Raw genomic sequence first — 18,390 nt, forward strand, 5'->3', positions numbered from 1 at the left:
TGATTCATGAAGTATCATCTTTTCCTTGCCCTTTTTTCCCTTTTAATTCCCCTGAATCATGGAAAATTTAATTCATAATCCACAAGCGCAGTAACACAACCTTGATATGTGATTGATCCCAGCAGCAGGTCGTCCAGACCAACGCTGATATGTTCCCTGTCAGTCATTCCGCGGCTTCCTCCAGTGTGGCTACTGAGCTCCATCCAACGACGACAGCTTCTTCTCCACCCGGTTGGTGCTCCCTCCTCGCTGTGCCCAGAAGAGCGGTGATTCAGGGTGAATACAGACCGGCCCGGGCCAGCCCAAAGAAGATAAGTTTCCATGGCAGAAGATCAACTTAAGCTTCTTCAAGGGTTTGGAGGGCATCAAGAAGAATTTCACTCTGCTGGAAAAAGGAGTTTACTGACCGCCTTTGTTGGTCCTGAGGGTAAACCTATCCTTGAGCATATGTTGGAGCAGAACAGAGTCTTATGGGAGTTTAAAGGTGCAGAGAGCCTGGAGCAGTGGACAGTGTCTTCTGATTTGGAGATTGGAGGCCAAAGTGAAGTATACTTGAAGCTTGGTAAAAAACAATACTACCTGTTTTTTTGTACGGAAGTCTGAGTTCCAATCCACCAAGGGACGGAGAAAACACGCTACAGTGGCTACTGCACCATGCGCTCCAAGCAAACCGCTGGTTAGTTCCATACGTTCACTTCTCATCAGGCTGTTTTCTACTCCACCAACCAGCCAGTCACTTTTCATTCATGTCTAAAAGTATCGTTGTACACTTTACGCTTCATTCATCTACCATAGACCAGCCACTGTGATGACACCATTGAACTCGTTTTCCTCTTCCAGGCTTCATTTGACAGAAAGATGCATTATGATTGGTCCCCAGTTTCAACACTCTGTATTTGCGAGTGCGCGGCGGATGGTCGACCTTGGGATGATCAACATTGCAACAGAAACATACATGTCTCATCAGAAGGATGATATATACAGTTATTTCCTCTACACCAGAGGAGGACCTTACTGGGCAAGATGTCAAGGTACACTGACATTCCAGAAACACAGGTAGTGAGCTCATGTGGCCACCACACTGACATTCTAGAGTAGACAAACATACGTAGAAGGAGACATTTTTCTTCTGTTTTGCTGTCATCCTAGATAACAAGTGATCTTTTCCTTACAGATCCCCTTTTCAAAGTTCTTCCTCACACATCGCGGAAGGATTCAAGACAATCAGGCCCCTCTGTGGTTGGACCAAGGTACAGATGCAACTTGTCTGCTGTTCTACCAATAACGTTCTCATTGAATCGTCTGTTGCGTTATACTCTGATCTGTGTCCCCTCCCACAGATTAACACCATAGGATTTACTTTGGGGGATAAAGCTGATGGTCCATTCCAGCTTGAAATCGACTTCATTGGTGTCTGCAAAGATGACGCGCACACAGAAGAGTTTGCCTATGAGGTGTACAAGAGGAACCCTGAAGTCTGAGCGCGGCTGCAGCCCGACAATTACATGAAGGTTTTCTGAATTCAGCAGACATTTTTAAAAACATATACATCTTAATTTTAAGACGAGCATGCACGAGGAAGATTTTTTACAATGACATGATGTTTTTATGCATCTTTCACAAAAAATCGTAAAAACAAAGTACATCAATTTTTTCAAGAACAAAAAGTTTCCAGTACAACGGCAGATTTGAACATTATTCAAAGTGAGAAAAAACTAGGCAGGAGGAAACATGAAGGAAAAAAAAAAACTGAAGGCCTAGAATCTACTACTAATATTTACAGTGGAACAACTGGCTGTACACACATCTCCAAACAAGCTGGAAACATTTACATCATCACAAGGCCTCTTCTTGCTCCCAGCAAAACTCTCTTTCTTCTGTTTACGGCCTTCAGTGTGTTTTGGCCCGTCTGTCCTCCCTTCCAGTGAGACACACAAACACCCATAAGAGACTTAACAACTCATTTCCACCAGTGAGTAGTCTTTCCCAGAGCAGTCCTACCTTGGTCTGGGACTTGGTGTTGTTTGTAATTCTTCTGATGAGACTTTGACACGACTGACACGTTTCCTGCCTCGTTCTCCTTGGCTTCTCCAAACGGCTTCAGTTTACCTAACAGAGAAGTGTTGGTTCATCTACAGATGACATATTTCAGTGACGCAGGGAAATAGGAGATTGTTCTGTACCTGTGTGAGGTTTTGTAGGTGAGGGGGACGAGAAAGACCTCGCCTTCAGATCAAACGTCGGCTTTTTGTGTGTTTCCAGGAGTTTACACTTGTGTTGCCGGTGAAAACGAACGTCCCTTTCAAGTTCAAGAAAAAACAAATTACATTTTTAAAAAATAAAAAAAACTGTCCATCATGTGAAAACAAGTTCATATGTTCTGATTCATGTAAAGTCACCTGAAGACTTCAAGGCAGAGAGAGTCTTGTTATTTGTGGCCTTTGCGCCATCACCCATAGGCTTTTTTGGGGTACTAGAGGCCACACAGGACGACAATGCGCGCCGGCGTCTTCACCAAGGACTTCTTATGCTCATTGTCCCCGAACAGCTTCAGAGAATCTGCAGGAATAAACACTGGACTGTTTCAGCGTTTCTGTCCGATTTGTCCTACAACCACCATCTTCAGCATGAACTAATGTCCTCTCAGAATTCTATAAATGGTTTGTCTATTACTGTATGATTTTAATCTCACAAAGCACTTCCCTAACAATGTATTAGAAAACCATCTGATTCAAACTATATATAGCTATTTAAATTGATGCCGCTCTCAATCAGGAGGAAACGGTGACCTCACCCGAACATTGATCCTGCGAGTAGAAAGGACAGACGGCCTGAACATGGTGTCTTCCTTCCCAGCAAGTTTGGTTCTGGGGGGCTCTACTAGCAGAAAGCACAGTGACTCTGCGTTTGTCCTCAGCTGGTCGATTCTCCGACACAGGGCTGAACATGGACGGACGACTCCGTTTCCCCTTCTGAAGAACATCCACATGAGTCCATCCCTGTAATCTCCATAGCGACGAATGTATTAGAGCTGTCCACAGACTAGATACTCACCACTTGAGTTTTACCGTCAACCTCCTGCTGTTTCACCTTATCAGACAGCATCTAAAAACATTAAATGACCATGAGTGTTCAGCAACTCAGTATAAAGGCGGCTGACCCTCCAGAGGTCACGGTCTACCTTCAGTTCTTTAAACCGAGGTCCTGAACGTCTCGATTTGCTTCGTCTTGCGCTGGACGTACGAATCAATGGACTCCATCTTGTTGAAATGAGCTTCATGAAGTTTTTTGAAGTCTGCAGTAGAGAGGAGAAGGGTCATTCAGTAGAGGTTTGTGGATGGTCTTTGACAGACGGTTTGGTCAAAGGGAGGGAGAGACCGGAGTGGATGGAGCGAGCAAACGTACTTGAGTGACTGGCTTCAATAAAGACTTCTTGGCCTGGAGCCCTTTGTAACGAGGGATTTTACCAGCTTTTACCACATTTGAGCGTCACCTATAAATGCATTTAACAGTGAGATGAAGTGAGCAAAATATAATTAGAGCAGGACCAGCTATTTAAATAGATAACCATTTTCAAATCTGTTGATATCAAAGTTTGCACTCTTTCATCAAACTCTACCTGCATTGCACTGTACAGGTGCTTCTTCCTTGACAACAGGAGATTCACTGCTGGTGGCTGGCATTTCATTGACCATTTCTTCCGAGTCTGTGGTATCAGACAGTCGTCTCTTTTTAGCATCCCTGCCATCACAGAGTGGAATGGATGCAGCCACTTCATTGGCACCCTGAAAGAAAAAAAGATCCTGTACTCCAGACTACAATAATCTCACAATAATCCCTTAAACTGGAAGGGATGCACAGAAGTGAGTCTTTGTAGTGCACAGAAATATATTCCTACACACTTATCAATGGATAATATAGCATTGCTATGTCAACGTATGTTTTCATGTGCAGCTACCTGATCTTCAGTGGGCTGTCCAGCATCTGCTGCAGTTTCAGAGATCCTTCGCTTCGTCCTGGCTCCTCTCCCACGACGAGGGTTCACAAATACTGATTTGCTGCAAAATCGCTGCTTTACCATTGTCTGCATTTTCCTCTTCTTGCTCTGCAGTGATGCCAGAATCTTCCTCCTCAACCTGGGCACCAACACAACAATATACCCTAGTTGTGGACTGAAACTAGTTAGCATCACTGCCCAACAAACTATTAAAACTTTACGTACCTGTTCCCCTCTTGTTCTCGTTCGTAATGCTGCTTGATTGCTTTTAACAGTTGGTCAGCCTAGTTAGAGAGACATGCAGTGAGGGAAGCAACGGTTCAGTCAGAAAAGTTCACAGTGGCCGCTGACTCAGCAATTATTTTATTTGTATTATTGATTACACGGTACAAAAAAATGGGTGCAATTTTCTGTTATAACACTTAGAAAAAATAACGTAAAGAAAGTAAAATAAAAAAGACACCAAATACAAAAATACCCAAAATATATACAATACAAAAGGTAAAAACGCGTTCGAGAAAGCCGGCTCCAGCCTCAGCGGACGGCAGGGCAACGTTCCTGTGTCAGACATGACCAGTGAGCCATAGCGGGTGTTTTAGAAGTTTAAAATCTTGCACTGCAATCTCATTCTTCACTTGGCCCTGGGGGGGGGGGGCGTGTTGAAGTGGAATCGCAGTGCAAGTCGGTGCCCAACTGGGGCTTGTTTGGACCGGCGTGTTTCTAGCCCCCTCTAGTGTACCACAGAGGAAACGGCAACTGACGGCGTCCCCTTTACGTGGAACCATGGCTGCTCTGAAATTGCTAAATAAAGATCGTTTACTTCCACTTAGCTCCTGTGTACCTCGCTGGCCATTTATGATGTCCACAGCGCAAGTACTGTGTACTGGCTCTTTACATAGTGTAAGGCCATGTAGCCTTTCAAGCTAATTTTCGATTACGAATAGACGTAAACATTTTAAATTAACCCTTCATTTTCGCTTTCAGTCCAAGTTGCTTTGCAAGGCTCTGTAATTCCGCATATTTCATGGAGTCCAAATCCATGTTGAAGAAACACTTGAATCTTTTTCGTTCCTCACACACAGCGAGCCGCAGCAGGCAGCGCTCGAGCAGCGGCAGACAGTCAGTGGCGGGATTGAGACCGATCACATTCAAAAAAAGGGAGAGACTTTTGATTGGCTGCTGGGAGCACGCGGTGGAGAACATCAGCCAATCAGCGGACTAGACGTGTCAGACGACCGTCTACTCGATAGGGAAATACATTCGAATGTTATATGTAATGTAATACAGTGGAAATGATCAGTAGACGTCTCCTCGGGCGTTTATGGCTGACGTATGGCTTGTAATTTAAATAAAAACATCCATTTATTCCACTTTTTTCCACCAACCAAACAAAAAGCCTGATGTCAACGTCGTTTCTACTTCAAATCACGTGTAATGGTTTGATTCGATAGTGGTTAAACACGTGACATCTGAATACAATCATGAATACAATCAAACGTAGAACTGTGGATACGTGGTTACATGTGTTAACGCGTATGATTTTGAACGGGCTGTGCGCGCCCCCCCGCGGGCAGGCAAACAAATGCAGCGAGCGTCACGCGACTCGGGACATGACGTCACTTCCGGTTCCGTCCCTGCAATTCAAATCCACCAGCGGGCTCTGGACTGGAGCTCCAAAAGAAACACCACCACCCGACATGGAATTTAACGACACTGTGATGTCGGAACGCGCCGACCACCCGCCGGTGACCACGGAGGCGGAGCTGCGGCGGTTCGTGACGTTTCACTGTCGGAAATGTCACACGGTGCTGGGCGACTCGTTCGGTGTCTGCGGAGAGCTGGGACGACTGGACTCCAATCATGTGTCTGCGTGAGTGCACGTCGACTCCCTGGCGTTTGTCGACACATACGAGTCCATGCTGATGTGTGACAATCTGTGTACCAACTTTAAAAAACAGAGGGACGATAAAGGATGACATCTGAATGTGACGTCACACGTTACATCGTTGTTCCAGCTGTTCAGTGCCTGACACTTGGTACTTGTTCATCGTTGTCAGGAGTCACCGATGATGTGGTCGTCAGTCGTGGTATGGAGTCAGGACACAAAGGAGAAATGGCGAAGTGGTGAGGAAACAACACTTCTGTTCAGGAGACTACAGATAGCGTTTTTGAATGGTCTGTTGGGGTTTTTTTTTTGGAGGATGTTTCTTAAAGTTGTCTTCATCCCCAGCGCATCAGCCCCTTGGTTTACTGACCAAAAATGGACAGATCCCTTCATTCACAATACACCAGACCTGCAGTCGATTTTTTGTGTAGATTTGACTTGTATAGGGATCAACCTGCATACATGAACATGAGGATTTTAACTAATTCCAGGTGCTTCAAAAAATGATTGGACCGGAATCAACCCCACTACTGTTGCCATGGATGCACTAAATGAGGACAAACCCACACACATACTCCATACACGCACACTGAACAAAGATAAGGCTGAAGGTTAAATAAATAAACTCCCTAAAAGTAACGGTGGTCCCTTGAACAAGGCAGCACATAAACTACAGCTGCAGACAAGCAGGTACCAGACATGTCTCTTCCAACAACCATGCAACAATAAAAAGTTTTCTCCGGTACAACTTCCATTAAAAGACACACATAAGTTACATGTGCTCTTCATCGTCCTCAGCATCTACAGCTCTCTGAAATGTCGCGGCTGCCAGTGCAACGTTGGAAAAGTTATTCACGCGGCGCTCCTTCACACTTGGCTGTGATTCGCTCCATCTTTCTCCTCTGCAAAGCAAACATCAGTTGGTGAGCTCCGTCAGTGACTATGAAAACAGCATTACGCCATCTTAGCTGACCTTTCCTTTTCCGCTGTAGTTACATCCTCAACAGCCGCTCAATGGTGAAATCCTCAACAATCTCCTTTGATCTGAAGCCTCTCAGGGAATACATGAGTGAGGTGAGTTCAACTTGAATTTGTACAAAACAGTTTGCTGAACTGAATTCACGAGGATGATGAAAAAATGTTACATCTTTTTTTCTACTGAAGATGAGATGGCAGTTTGAAGCTCGGTTTGAGTACATGACGAGCATGAAGAGCAGACTGGGAGACAGGAGTACTGCAAGGGAATCTGACAAGTAGCATGCTGATGGAGAGCAGACGTACCCGTTCCAGATGACATGAACAATTCTCTTTGAGCTGCCGCCCTCTTTACAATCCGTTTCAGCTGTAACTTGTGTTATGGTTGGTTTCCTCTGCTTGCATTAAAAGTACTTCCAGCCAAATAAATAAAGTGGTGTTACGCCTTGTTGCTATTGTGTTACTGTCTATTGTTAGCAGTAGAACCACAAACTGATGTTCGCATTATAGCCTCCACACCTCCTCAGACCCCCTGCTAGATTGCTAACAGTGCTAGCCTGTCAGCCTCCTGCAAAGATGAAAAATGTGCATGTCAGTAAACAACAAGCTTTCCTCGTTGGCACCATGCTGCAATTTATTGCTCAAATTTCTGATAATTTTTTAAATATTATTTTACAAAACCAGGCAAGAGGCTCACACATAAATAAACATGCCCATTTCCTCCCTCTGGAGTGCATAGTTTCTACACAGTCCTCCACCTCAGTGGAAAGTTGATCAACAAAGTAATGTCATATTCCATCTCATGTGCGATTTTTTTTCCCCTCACAGAATAAAATTCAGTGAATCAGTAGGGATGCAGATTTACAGTCCAAACCTCAAAACTGGCCAATATTTGCCTTGTTGGCAGCCATAAGCGTATATCCACAAGTAAGATGACGTTCACCACTGGCACTCGCTGATTGGCTGTTTTCAGGTGCTGTCAGTGTTAATTTACCCAACTGGAGCTGTGTGTTTTTGGAGTTCAATTACTGAATAACTAAAAAGTATAACAAGCACTGGGATACTGGCCACATTTTAAACATCACAGATTATTCAAACGTCACAATCAGCGCATCCCTGCTAAGCACTAAGGCAGTGCACTGTACAGCTGTAGTCACATCCGACACAACAGAGTGAGCAGAAACGACTCTCTCTCTTATGTGGGCTCGACTACCTTGACAGTATGTAAATCAAACTCCCCACAGAACATCGGATATGAAACATTTCAACACCCTAACTACACCCATTCACATTACAAATCTGGATTATTGCATGCAATACAAATCATTCATTTTTATGCTAGATCATGCATATTTTAAACCCATATATCTGCGTTGCTTTACGTCTACTTGCTTAGAAATTGTGATAATAAATCCCCACACAGAGCATCACAGGGTTTTTAAAAACACAGTATTCAGGAGAGGATTAGGATGACGGTGCAGATCAGTACAGAGGAGAAAGTGCTTTTCAGACAAGTTTGTTCAGTCTTTTGTCAAAAGTAAAATGCTACAAGATTTGAAAAGTGAGTATTGTATGTACAATAATTACCCATGTGGTCTAGATTTTTGTTTTGGTACTGAAAGAAAAAAGCAGGGAAGTTGGATAGCCTGTGAAAAATGTAATGTCCTAATGTAATTCCATTGTGCTACAGCCGTCCTTATTCCAACCCCTTTTAGGCTACTCTCAAATTACACATAAAATAAAAAGTGACAGGAATTACAAACAGGGAGAGGTTCCTTTCCACAAGAAATTACAGAATCAGTTAACACGTACACCCTGGCACTAAACTCATGCATTATTGTTGATTATTTGCTTCTAAACTCTAATCCAATACAATTTTATGGATTAAAATAATATGCTCTAAATCCAAAGTCTATGAGGTATTATGTACAATAAACACATCGGATCCATTGCAATTAAATAGGGATGTCCAACGCTCAGCTTAATACGATTTCTATCGCTGCCTCGTCTGAGACTGATTTTTATTCTGTTTTTGGGGGGGTTTGGTGGTAATATTTTGGCTATTAGCTTTGTTTTCATACTTGACAGTGCACAAACTTTACAGCAGTAACTTGTGCTGAGCATATTTAAAGGATTCATTTCCATACATGTAACTGTTTATCCAGTCTGTCATTTGACTAATTTGGGGTTTTAACTGACAAAATCGAAGGCAAAGCATCACCTACATGTGATTTATTCTACAAATGCTGGTGCGCCCGTTCTCATCGCCCATTCATTTCACCGACAAAGTTTCTGCAGTTTTGAGTTACAGCTTAGTCTAAAAAATCATTTTGCTATTCTTCATGAAGCAAGCATCACTACTGGGCATGCATGGCAACTATGATGTCGGAACCATCGGTCCCACTAAATATAAGCTAACGCACGTGAGTCTATACATATCTTAATGGAAGACATTGGTGATTTTGTTGCTTTCAAACAACTTGTCACTTGTTTATAAAATATACAGTTTGGTCAACAACATGACAGTTAAGATCAAATATTGCACAAAGGCCCAGTAAATTTGATATTTTTGATGTGAATTAACTAAGATCGAGCGCATGAGACCAGGGTTTCCTTCAGATGACTAAGGTCTCCTACCTGACATGGAGAAATGGCGCTGACAGACTGAAACTAGTAAACCAGTTCAACCTTTTGTATGGTTTGTACAGCTGTTGGTTCATGGCACAGGATTTCTACTCAAAAATGATGTTTGTGTCTAAAGAGACACACAAATAAGACGAAGAGAACAGAGAGATCCAATTAGAATCTAAAAATTGTTAAATGGAATTAAAAGGGGAAATGAATGATGACAGCGCTGGTCTGTCCCATCTGGTAATACCACTATGTACCACAAGAGATGATAGCGCAAAGGAAGAAAGGTCATTACGGCTACTTGTTTCCATTAGCTTGTTTTTTTTTCCCTAGAGTTGTGAGTCGTTACGTGTTTCTGACAGCAGAGGTAAGATGCTGCTCCGCTGTGGAGTGTTTCAACAACTAGCACTTGTCTGCCACTGATAAGAGAAAAAAGGAAATACTAACGCCCACGTGCTGGAGCGTGAATGTTGGTTTATGAGCAAACAATCTCCCAAAGCTGCAAGCAGAAGACGGGCTACATAAAGTTTTATCTGTAAGATTCGGGACGCTGCTACAGTATGGAAACTCTGTGGGAATCATGTGGACAAATCTTCCGATGCATACGTTACTCATGGTGCGTTCTACTTGCAGTCCAAGTTGGAATTTGAGTTGTTTTCCAAACTGTGGACAGGACACTGTTTTTTTGCTGCTGGTGGTGGTGGGCGGGGTTTCAGTGAATCTGTTTATCTGAACTAAATCTAAACACCTGCGTGCATAACGTGGTTACCATGTGAGCTACTTTGTCTGTTCTGAGTCTCCTGTCAAAAACTCAACCAGGAAAAATAGAAAATCCGCTGCTGCGCTCGACAACCATTATCTGCTTGTACTGATCAACCTCCCTGTCGCTTGTGTCTGACTTATTACAGTAATGAGGTAGCGCAAAAACACCCTTTAATCCAATTCAATCACAGGCCTTCATAGTTGCTACAGTATCTTGTGTCTTCCCAGAAAAAGGACTGTTTCTTAATCAAGCTGCTCTGATGTTTTTACAGTGTGTGTGTGGATTGTTTGCAAGTATCTTTGACTGAAGCCCGATTCGAAGTTCTCGCAAATCTGACTGAAAAGCTGAATGATTTGAAGCTTTTCAGGCAGAAAGCATAAACTCATTGGGGTTTTTTTCAGACAACTGAATGTCATAATTGTGCGTCATCATAGTCATACTGGCCACGAATCATGACAGATGTCTTCAGTGCTGATTGGCCTTCAGAACCGGACCAGGACCAGAGGGGACGTTGTGGTGGAGAGATGGCTGACATCCCAGCAGCAGCACAAGGAAGGAGGGCATCCCAGTCCCCGAAGCCCAGCAGCAGCCATCTTCACACAGACTGATCTGTGGGCAGTGCAGGGTCCTTCAGTTCTGGTTCCACTGATTTCTCCAATGCATGAACCGGAAAATCCATCCTAGACACAAATCACATATTAATTAATAGTGTGCTTGAAAATAACTGTCTTGGACATTGATTGTGTAGAACAAATTAATTTCTAACTAATTGATAAATTTGGAGGAATTTATTTTTAAGAAAATATTTAGTGTGACTTGAAGACAACATGGACTGAAGCTCTCCTGCAAGCGTCGACTGAGGTTTGACTTTGAAGAGGTTAAATATCACAAAACAACACGATGGAATTCATTTTTTTCCCCCCTGAAGATTTCACTTTTTGCTGCATTGATCATTGCTCATGATGCGGTGATGGGAAGTGAATGCTAGTGTGTCTGTGGGACATGACAGAAACGCACTGACCTTGGTGGACGACGGTCCGAAACGATGCAGACATTTCCACAAAGATTCCGAGCCGCAGGCCGCACACAATGGTAAACAAAAGCCAGGAGGTTTCTTCTTCTACGGTGCAAAAGTCTGTCGAATTGGTGTGTTTGTTTGGCGAAGAGGGGCTCCAGCAGAAGATGAGACACTGGAGGAGGAATGTCCCCTCGCCCCCGGGGAGGGGAGGAGAGGACAGAGAATCCCCCTCGTCTCCGTTCTCTGCACACACTTCGCGCTACGCCATTTTTCCGCTGCGCTACTACGACGAATAAGCGGAAGCGGACGATGATTGAAGGAAAAAACCCGTCAATCAAAAACCAGCCCGCCCCGGAAGCGCTTATTCTTCGCTGTTCATTTTACTGGCAGTAACAGCGCCCCCGGAGGCCGGAGGTGGGTGCCGCATGGTTGTAACCATACGAGAGGCGGATCATTTTGATAGCTAGTTGGCATTGTCCCCGTGAAACAGCGAGACTACATTTTCTCAAACCCTGGTCAGAGCGTTAGCCTAACTCTTCTTATAATGCGTAAAATATTAAGAAATAATTATTCACTTTTGTTTTGACGATGTATATGTACAGAGCGTATGACATAATGACTGAATAAACATTTTGACATGAAACACTGTGCAAATGCAAGGGGTGGGTGGCAACCCTAGAGTGGTATACTACAAAAAAAAAGAATGGGACCTATTTTGCTTCTAATTTATCAAATCAAAATCACAAGGTTTCCTTGTGCCAAATTCGGTTTACCATAGACAGCCTAGTGCCAGTCTGTGGACATGAATTAAACCAGTTACAGCTAGAAAGACAGAGAAAACTGCCATAAAGGTCAATGCAAAAACTTTTTGAAACAGATCTGACGATATTTAAAAGTTCTTCCTTGGCCCAGTAAGAATCCTGCTGACAAACACACGCCACACAAACCAGTCTTAACAAACTCAACAAAGGTGTAATCAAAAATATGGGGCACAGAGACATTCAAGGCATGTACACAAGACAATGTGGCACTTCTTTTATTCAAATCAAAATGATAAATCACTAATAATAGCTAGATCATAACATGAAACATATCTGATTGATTATCACAAACTGATTAATACAACGGTCAAGTCATACTTACTGCACTTTGTATTCATGATACAGTCACGTGAAAGATTTAGGGTTCAGATATCTAAACCCCATTTCATGTATTCAAGCATGTACAGAATATATACTCTTAACACATTTTAATTGGCTTAAGTTAGGAACTAGTTTGATGAGCAGAGGAATTTGAAAGACCGGCTGAGAGGTGCACAAGTACACAACGTCTTATCACAGTGACACAGCTAATTTAAAAAGCTAATGTAATGTAGGTTTCCAAGTCTGGAACCTCACTGGTCCAAAGAAGGATCATCACAGGACCTAACAGAGACTTAGGAAGTCTAAAATATGTCAACTTTTATTTCCGAAGGTCAGAGTCAGTGATAGGGAAGACATAGACTGTCCAGAACACAATATCATCATTCCTTAAATGTCCCAACTGTGGGAGGAATAATGGAATATCTCATCTGACACAATCTCTTTGACGGCCACTTGTCTTTTCAGGGAGGGTGACACTCGCTTCTGTTGAAGTCCAACCACTGAAATTGGTCATTACAATCTACCGGCAGTGGCTGGCATGAACCCTAAGAAAACAAAACACGAACATGGCCCCAGGTGCCTGTTAACTGCTCAGACACTAACCCTTCAAGATGGATTCACAGCCATGGCACTTCAGTGAGTAAAAAATTAAATCGGTGGTGAGGACAAACGCTCAGCTGACGGGTCAAACTCGTTCTGCTGCAAGTTAAAGAGTCGTAAGACCCTGTTTGCAGTAAAAACACTACGTTTCACCTTGAACGGTGGCATTTTCTACTGACAAATATGCAGCATGTGTCTAAAATCTATGTGAACAGTTTGAGTAAACTTAAGATAAACTTACTCACTGCAAGAGCAAAAACACTTGAATGAACCATGCTGTAAAATCTATGTGACTCCATAAATGACAAACGGTGGCCATCCAAACTCTTTTCTAATAAATATATACTTATATTGCATAAAACCCAAGGCACACAGCTTTTCCCTTTGGGTGGCAAAGGCAGAAAGTGAAGATGTCTGATGTCCTCTACTGAATGCCAGGGCTGAGAGTGTGAACGGGAGGTGTGAGCCACAGCTGGATGGGATTGTTTCATGACATTAACTGACATGAGGAACATTAATGGACGCAACCACAATAGGTTAGTGCAGGAACCGGATGCTCATTTTCTGTTCGACGTCCACCTTCTCCAGCACCTGAGGAAACAACCAAACAGCAAGTTTAGCTGCCATGAATAACTCTACCTTTCCAAACGCATTCGACGACTGTCCACATCATTAGCAGTCAACGGTTGTAATCCAACTGACTCCACAAACGTCACTGGCAGCCAATATCGTAACGGGCAGTTGGCTTATAAAAAACCCCAAACTGTCTGATCTGAACAGACAAGAACATTTCACCCCACAAAGCAAAGCTGGGGTGTCTATGGGGTGTGCTGCTACAAATTCTCCCTGTACAGGCTCTTGAAAACAACAGGGTGAGTGGTGGAGATGTACAGCAGTGACTAAATGTAAGTCTTTACATATGTTATGTATGTTTGTAATGTAAAGGTCATCGACATCAGGGATCCACTGGAACCCCGTGCAGCTGAGCTTCATAATGTGTAAAAAGACAAAAAAAACGTTAAAATTAACAATCATCGTTTTATTCAACAGTGTCTCTATCTGCCCGTGAAAAGCTCTGGAGAGAGGTGCTCGGTTACATATTCTAACTCCAACTACTCCAACTATTGATTTCCTAAAGTACTATCGTGTATGTAAGTTTGATAGTATATAGAGTACAAAAGTGAGACGTGTACAGCCAACTCACCTTTATGAATTCACTGAAGGAAATGCAGTTATCTCCGTTTGTGTCTGCTTCCTGGATGGTCCTATCAGCAATGCTGCCTAGCTGATCATCTGAAATGTTCACGCCCACCATCATTCGTAAGACCTGCACAAAAAAACCCAACACACACACATAAAGAACATGTGCCAAGCTGCGATCACCTCAGTTAAAACAGCAGGCCACATACCATGGTGGGAATTATGTGATTAGAGTTATCAGCAAAACACATATTTACTGAAAACCAGACTTGTGCAGGTGACACAAATATTTATCACAAAACAAGAGCTCGGTCTGAGTCACTGAGCAATCACAGGTCACACAATGTCACAGAAAGCAGGATGAGTTCACTGGAGGAAACCAGAATCTAAACCAACCCCTAGCCAAGAGGAGATATGACATCATTCTCCGGCGAAAGGCCAAAGTACTCTCATCTCTCTGAGGAGCTTGTGACAAACATATTGCACAATTGTTCCGTGGAAAATCTTTCAAAATCTGTTACAACAACTGACTGCTGTTGCTGCGACTCACCTGGAGCAGCTCATCCCGGGAGATTTTGTCATCTCTGTCCAGGTCATACAGACGAAAAGCAACTAGAAAAAGAAGACGTGGCCAGAGCCACCATAAGCTCACTCTGTGAATCACACACAGACTCTTGGTGATGCTGGAGGGTGGCGGCATGTGGCCTCACTCACACAGCAGCTTGTTGGTCCGGCTGTTCAGGGGTTCGCTGGCAGCGGCGTTCCTGTTCTTCTCATTGTCCTCGATTGGTCTGAAGTGAGCCAAAGTCCGCATGAAGCCCCTGAAGTTGACCTGGTCTTCTCTGATGACAGAGAACAAGTACTTCAATCAGCACCGGAGGAAATAATTCTCAGTAAAAGCTCAGAAACAGACAAAAGAAAAAACAAATGCAGTTCCCTGAGGTTTACAACCTTTGAAATGATTTCCCCGTTTTCCAGCTTCATAATTAACTCTATTTAGAAGTGGAGGTGGTGATAGAGGTGGTTTGACAGAGGAACAAGAGATGGAGATGATGGGATGTTGATGTGTGTTGGTAACTAAACCGGATTCTGAAGAGCACGTATCAAGTCTGTACGTGCACTGGCCACAGTCATTGACATCCGTCATGATCCGTCATGATCATTCTATAGCACACACTTTTATCTCAGTCAATAACAATGAATAATATGTGTGTGTGTGTGTGCAAAGACTTCTCTTGTGACCTGGCGCTTTACAGAAAATAAAATTAACTTGTGCTTCAAAAAGGAGGCGGGGTGCCCCCAAATTTGTTTTTTTTGCCACAGCTCAGATTACCTTTATGTAATCTTTGTGGGCAACACAATGAAACAACTGCTGGTTGTAACCTAACACCACTTTAGTTGAACACTCGAGTACAAACCGGAGAAAGAAAGCTCGTCTGAAAGCGTCACATCAACCGCTTACATTCAGACGCCTACACATCGGACATTTTGGGATTTTAATGATACATCTGGCTTTCAACTTCCAGACTGATAAAATAGTCAAGCAAAGAAATGGAGAGAACCTGCGGTCATCAAAACCCCAGCAGATTTTTTTGCCCTCCAGAGAATTGGCAGAAAACACCAGGCCACACCGAAGCACTCAATCAGAGTCTTACAGAAACTAGATCACTACAGACAGAAATTTGAAAGCAAGGACAACTTACCCTTCTGGGAAGAACGCATTGATGATTCTGTCTCCCAGAGGATTGATGGCCAACTCAGGGATCCGCTGAAAGTCTTCTCGACTGCACAGGACAAGAAACAACACGGGGACGGTGTCACAACAAATGTCGATCAGACAAGAACTAACTGCACACATCCAGTTATTACAAATACTTACTGGTACTGATAAGGATATTGTGAAATCAGAGATGTCCTGTAAAGGTTCATCAGGAAGTTGACCTTTGAAATTAATGTTACTGTTGTGGCAACTAGTGACTGATAAAGTCACCTTGGATCTGAGGCTGAACTGTATCATGTGCTGGGACTGAAAGCCTCAGGGCGACAACAAGTACAGATGATGCTTGTTATGTGTAAACACACACCATTCTTTGGAAACACACAATCATGATCATGGCTGGTCTTTTTTTTTTAGAGACTAGAGGCAATCATTACCTTTTTCTTCACACATTGTTTGTTCTGCCCAGGCTACGGAACAAACCTTTAAGTTAATCACAAACTGCAGAAATGTCACATTTTGTTCTTGACTGAAAAGGTTACTGGAGCACACATATTATTCACAGCGCGCACACACACACACTCACTCACACACAAATCAAGCTGATGTGTGTTCTAAAGGACTCCAGGTAGTCTGTTCCCTTTGAATCTCCAGTCAAGCAATCTCCTGTGGAGCTTCTCACAGAAGGTTGACATACTGCCACAACAGCTGGAGAAACTCTCACAGTGATGCTTATGTGCTGCTCACCTTAAGGTGCCATTTTCTCCTTTATCCAGACTGGTGAACCGGCTGTACAATCGAGTGATCTGACTGTGAGAAACTGCAGAGACAAATCACATTTTGACCGAAAAGACCACAGGTTATCAATGAATTGTTACTTAATTACAACATGTTTTTTCCACATGAACACTGATAACACTACAGATAAATGCAGTTCCTTGATTATCAGCATCAACTTCACTCATGAGACTAATTACCTGAGACTGAATTTTGTGATGGAGTAAGTATGCTATTCAGATAACAACAGTTACGATGAACCGAAGTTATAGCTGATTATACCAATCATCTAGACCGTCGGTATCGGCCCACTAAACAAAAACGGTCAGAGGTTTCAGTGAGTCGGTCGTCACTGTGACAGAAATGAACACGAACTTACAACCAGTCTCCTTCTTAATTTCTTCGATCTCCTCTTCCCGGAGTAACGTGGACGCGCGGGATCCCATGATGAAACGTGAAAACGGGTTCACAACCAGCGGACTTGCGCAATCGAACCAGCTGTGAGACAATCCTGGTGTAGAAGTTAGCAAAGTGGCTAACGCTGCTAGCTAAAAACAGTTTCGTTTGCCGCGGCGCTCCGAGATGAGAACGCAGCTGGGAACACAGATCCGCTAACGCCGGACTTTAATCCAATCAGATGCTGTCTGTCGATCCAACTCAGCCCACTTCAGTGCTTCCTCGTACCGCTTCGGCGTTTCTTGGATTACAACGCAGGTTTCGTCCGGCTAGCTTCCTGTTTTAAGAAGTGGGTGGACCTCCGCGGAGGAGGGAAGCAGGGTAATTTGCCTGAAAAAAAATAAACTAAAATGTTTCAATTTAGATTGTCAGAAAATTATGGGCGAACAAAAACAATTAAAATCATACATTTAAAAGAAAGAAATTTAAAAAAATACATTAAAAATAAAATAAAAATAATTGTGAAAACTCAGGGGACATCTAGTGGTGAATATGGTTATTACACCCTATACAACCCTTTCGTCAAGGGAAAACCGCAGGGTTTTTCTTTGTAGTTATATATATATACATATATTTGGCTTTACCATCCATTTTAAAATGAGAGAGAACTGGAAAAAAAATCTCTGTAATGTAATTATATTGCTGACCAACTTTCATATCCAGCAATTTGAAGTAACAAAGGACAAAACTTTTGTGTTTTTAAGAAGCATACAATTTACAATATCCTCCTGGATTCAATGTGCTACCAGATACAGAAGTATGTGTGTATGTGTGTTTTGTTTCTTACATATTTCATGTACATCTTTCATCTTAACTGCAGCTTTCTCAGATGCAGTCTGAGCCATGTACATAGACAACATAATTATGGAATATACCAAATATCCTGATCATAGCATTTTATGAAACATTCAGGGATCACAAAGGTTAAAAACAGCATTTGAAACATTTCACCCAAAATAGGATTGTCCTTGACCTCATGGTGGTGCTGCAGAAACTTTCATTAAATTCAATAAACCACAGGTACTGGTAATTGTTGGCTGTTTTCAAATTTATTTCAGGATAGTTGTTCAAACCACATTCACTGTTTTTGTTGTTTGCCCTTTACATGTCATTCAAAACATTTATGAGGACACAAAATGAAGCTGAGAGCAAAGGAAATTCACATTAAACACGTTACAACTAAAAATCAGTAAAATGCCTGATAGTGCAACTTACAGTAAAAGTTCATA

General features: G+C 42.8%; 2 protein-coding genes across 2 annotated transcripts; one reads left to right on the forward strand and one right to left on the reverse strand.

Annotated features, from left to right (window-relative positions):
- Positions 1-286: 286 nt before the first annotated feature.
- LOC144742068 (complex I intermediate-associated protein 30, mitochondrial-like) lies at positions 287-5,871 on the forward strand (the record flags this gene model as incomplete). Its single annotated transcript, XM_078624569.1, is given in 12 exon segments — positions 287-388; positions 391-564; positions 566-583; positions 585-629; positions 631-665; positions 796-805; positions 841-927; positions 929-1,018; positions 1,020-1,031; positions 1,175-1,258; positions 1,341-1,475; positions 5,572-5,871. Coding segments are annotated over 12 exon segments (1,092 nt in total), but the record flags the coding sequence as incomplete, so codon positions are not given.
- A 7,677-nt stretch (positions 5,872-13,548) lies between these two features.
- LOC144742067 (calcineurin B homologous protein 1) lies at positions 13,549-17,151 on the reverse strand. The gene is made up of 7 exons (XM_078624568.1): positions 17,085-17,151; positions 16,676-16,748; positions 15,915-15,995; positions 14,926-15,053; positions 14,762-14,823; positions 14,216-14,338; positions 13,549-13,602 (listed from the first exon to the last, which is right to left on the reverse strand). The coding sequence occupies exons 1-7, from the start codon at positions 17,149-17,151 to the stop codon at positions 13,549-13,551; spliced, it is 588 nt and encodes a 195-aa protein (XP_078480694.1).
- Between the last annotated feature and the right edge of the window lie 1,239 nt (positions 17,152-18,390).

Source organism: Lampetra planeri, unplaced genomic scaffold (assembly GCF_965212315.1).
Source record: "Lampetra planeri unplaced genomic scaffold, kcLamPlan1.2.h2 scaffold_843, whole genome shotgun sequence".
Classification (NCBI taxonomy): Eukaryota; Metazoa; Chordata; class Hyperoartia; order Petromyzontiformes; family Petromyzontidae; genus Lampetra; species Lampetra planeri.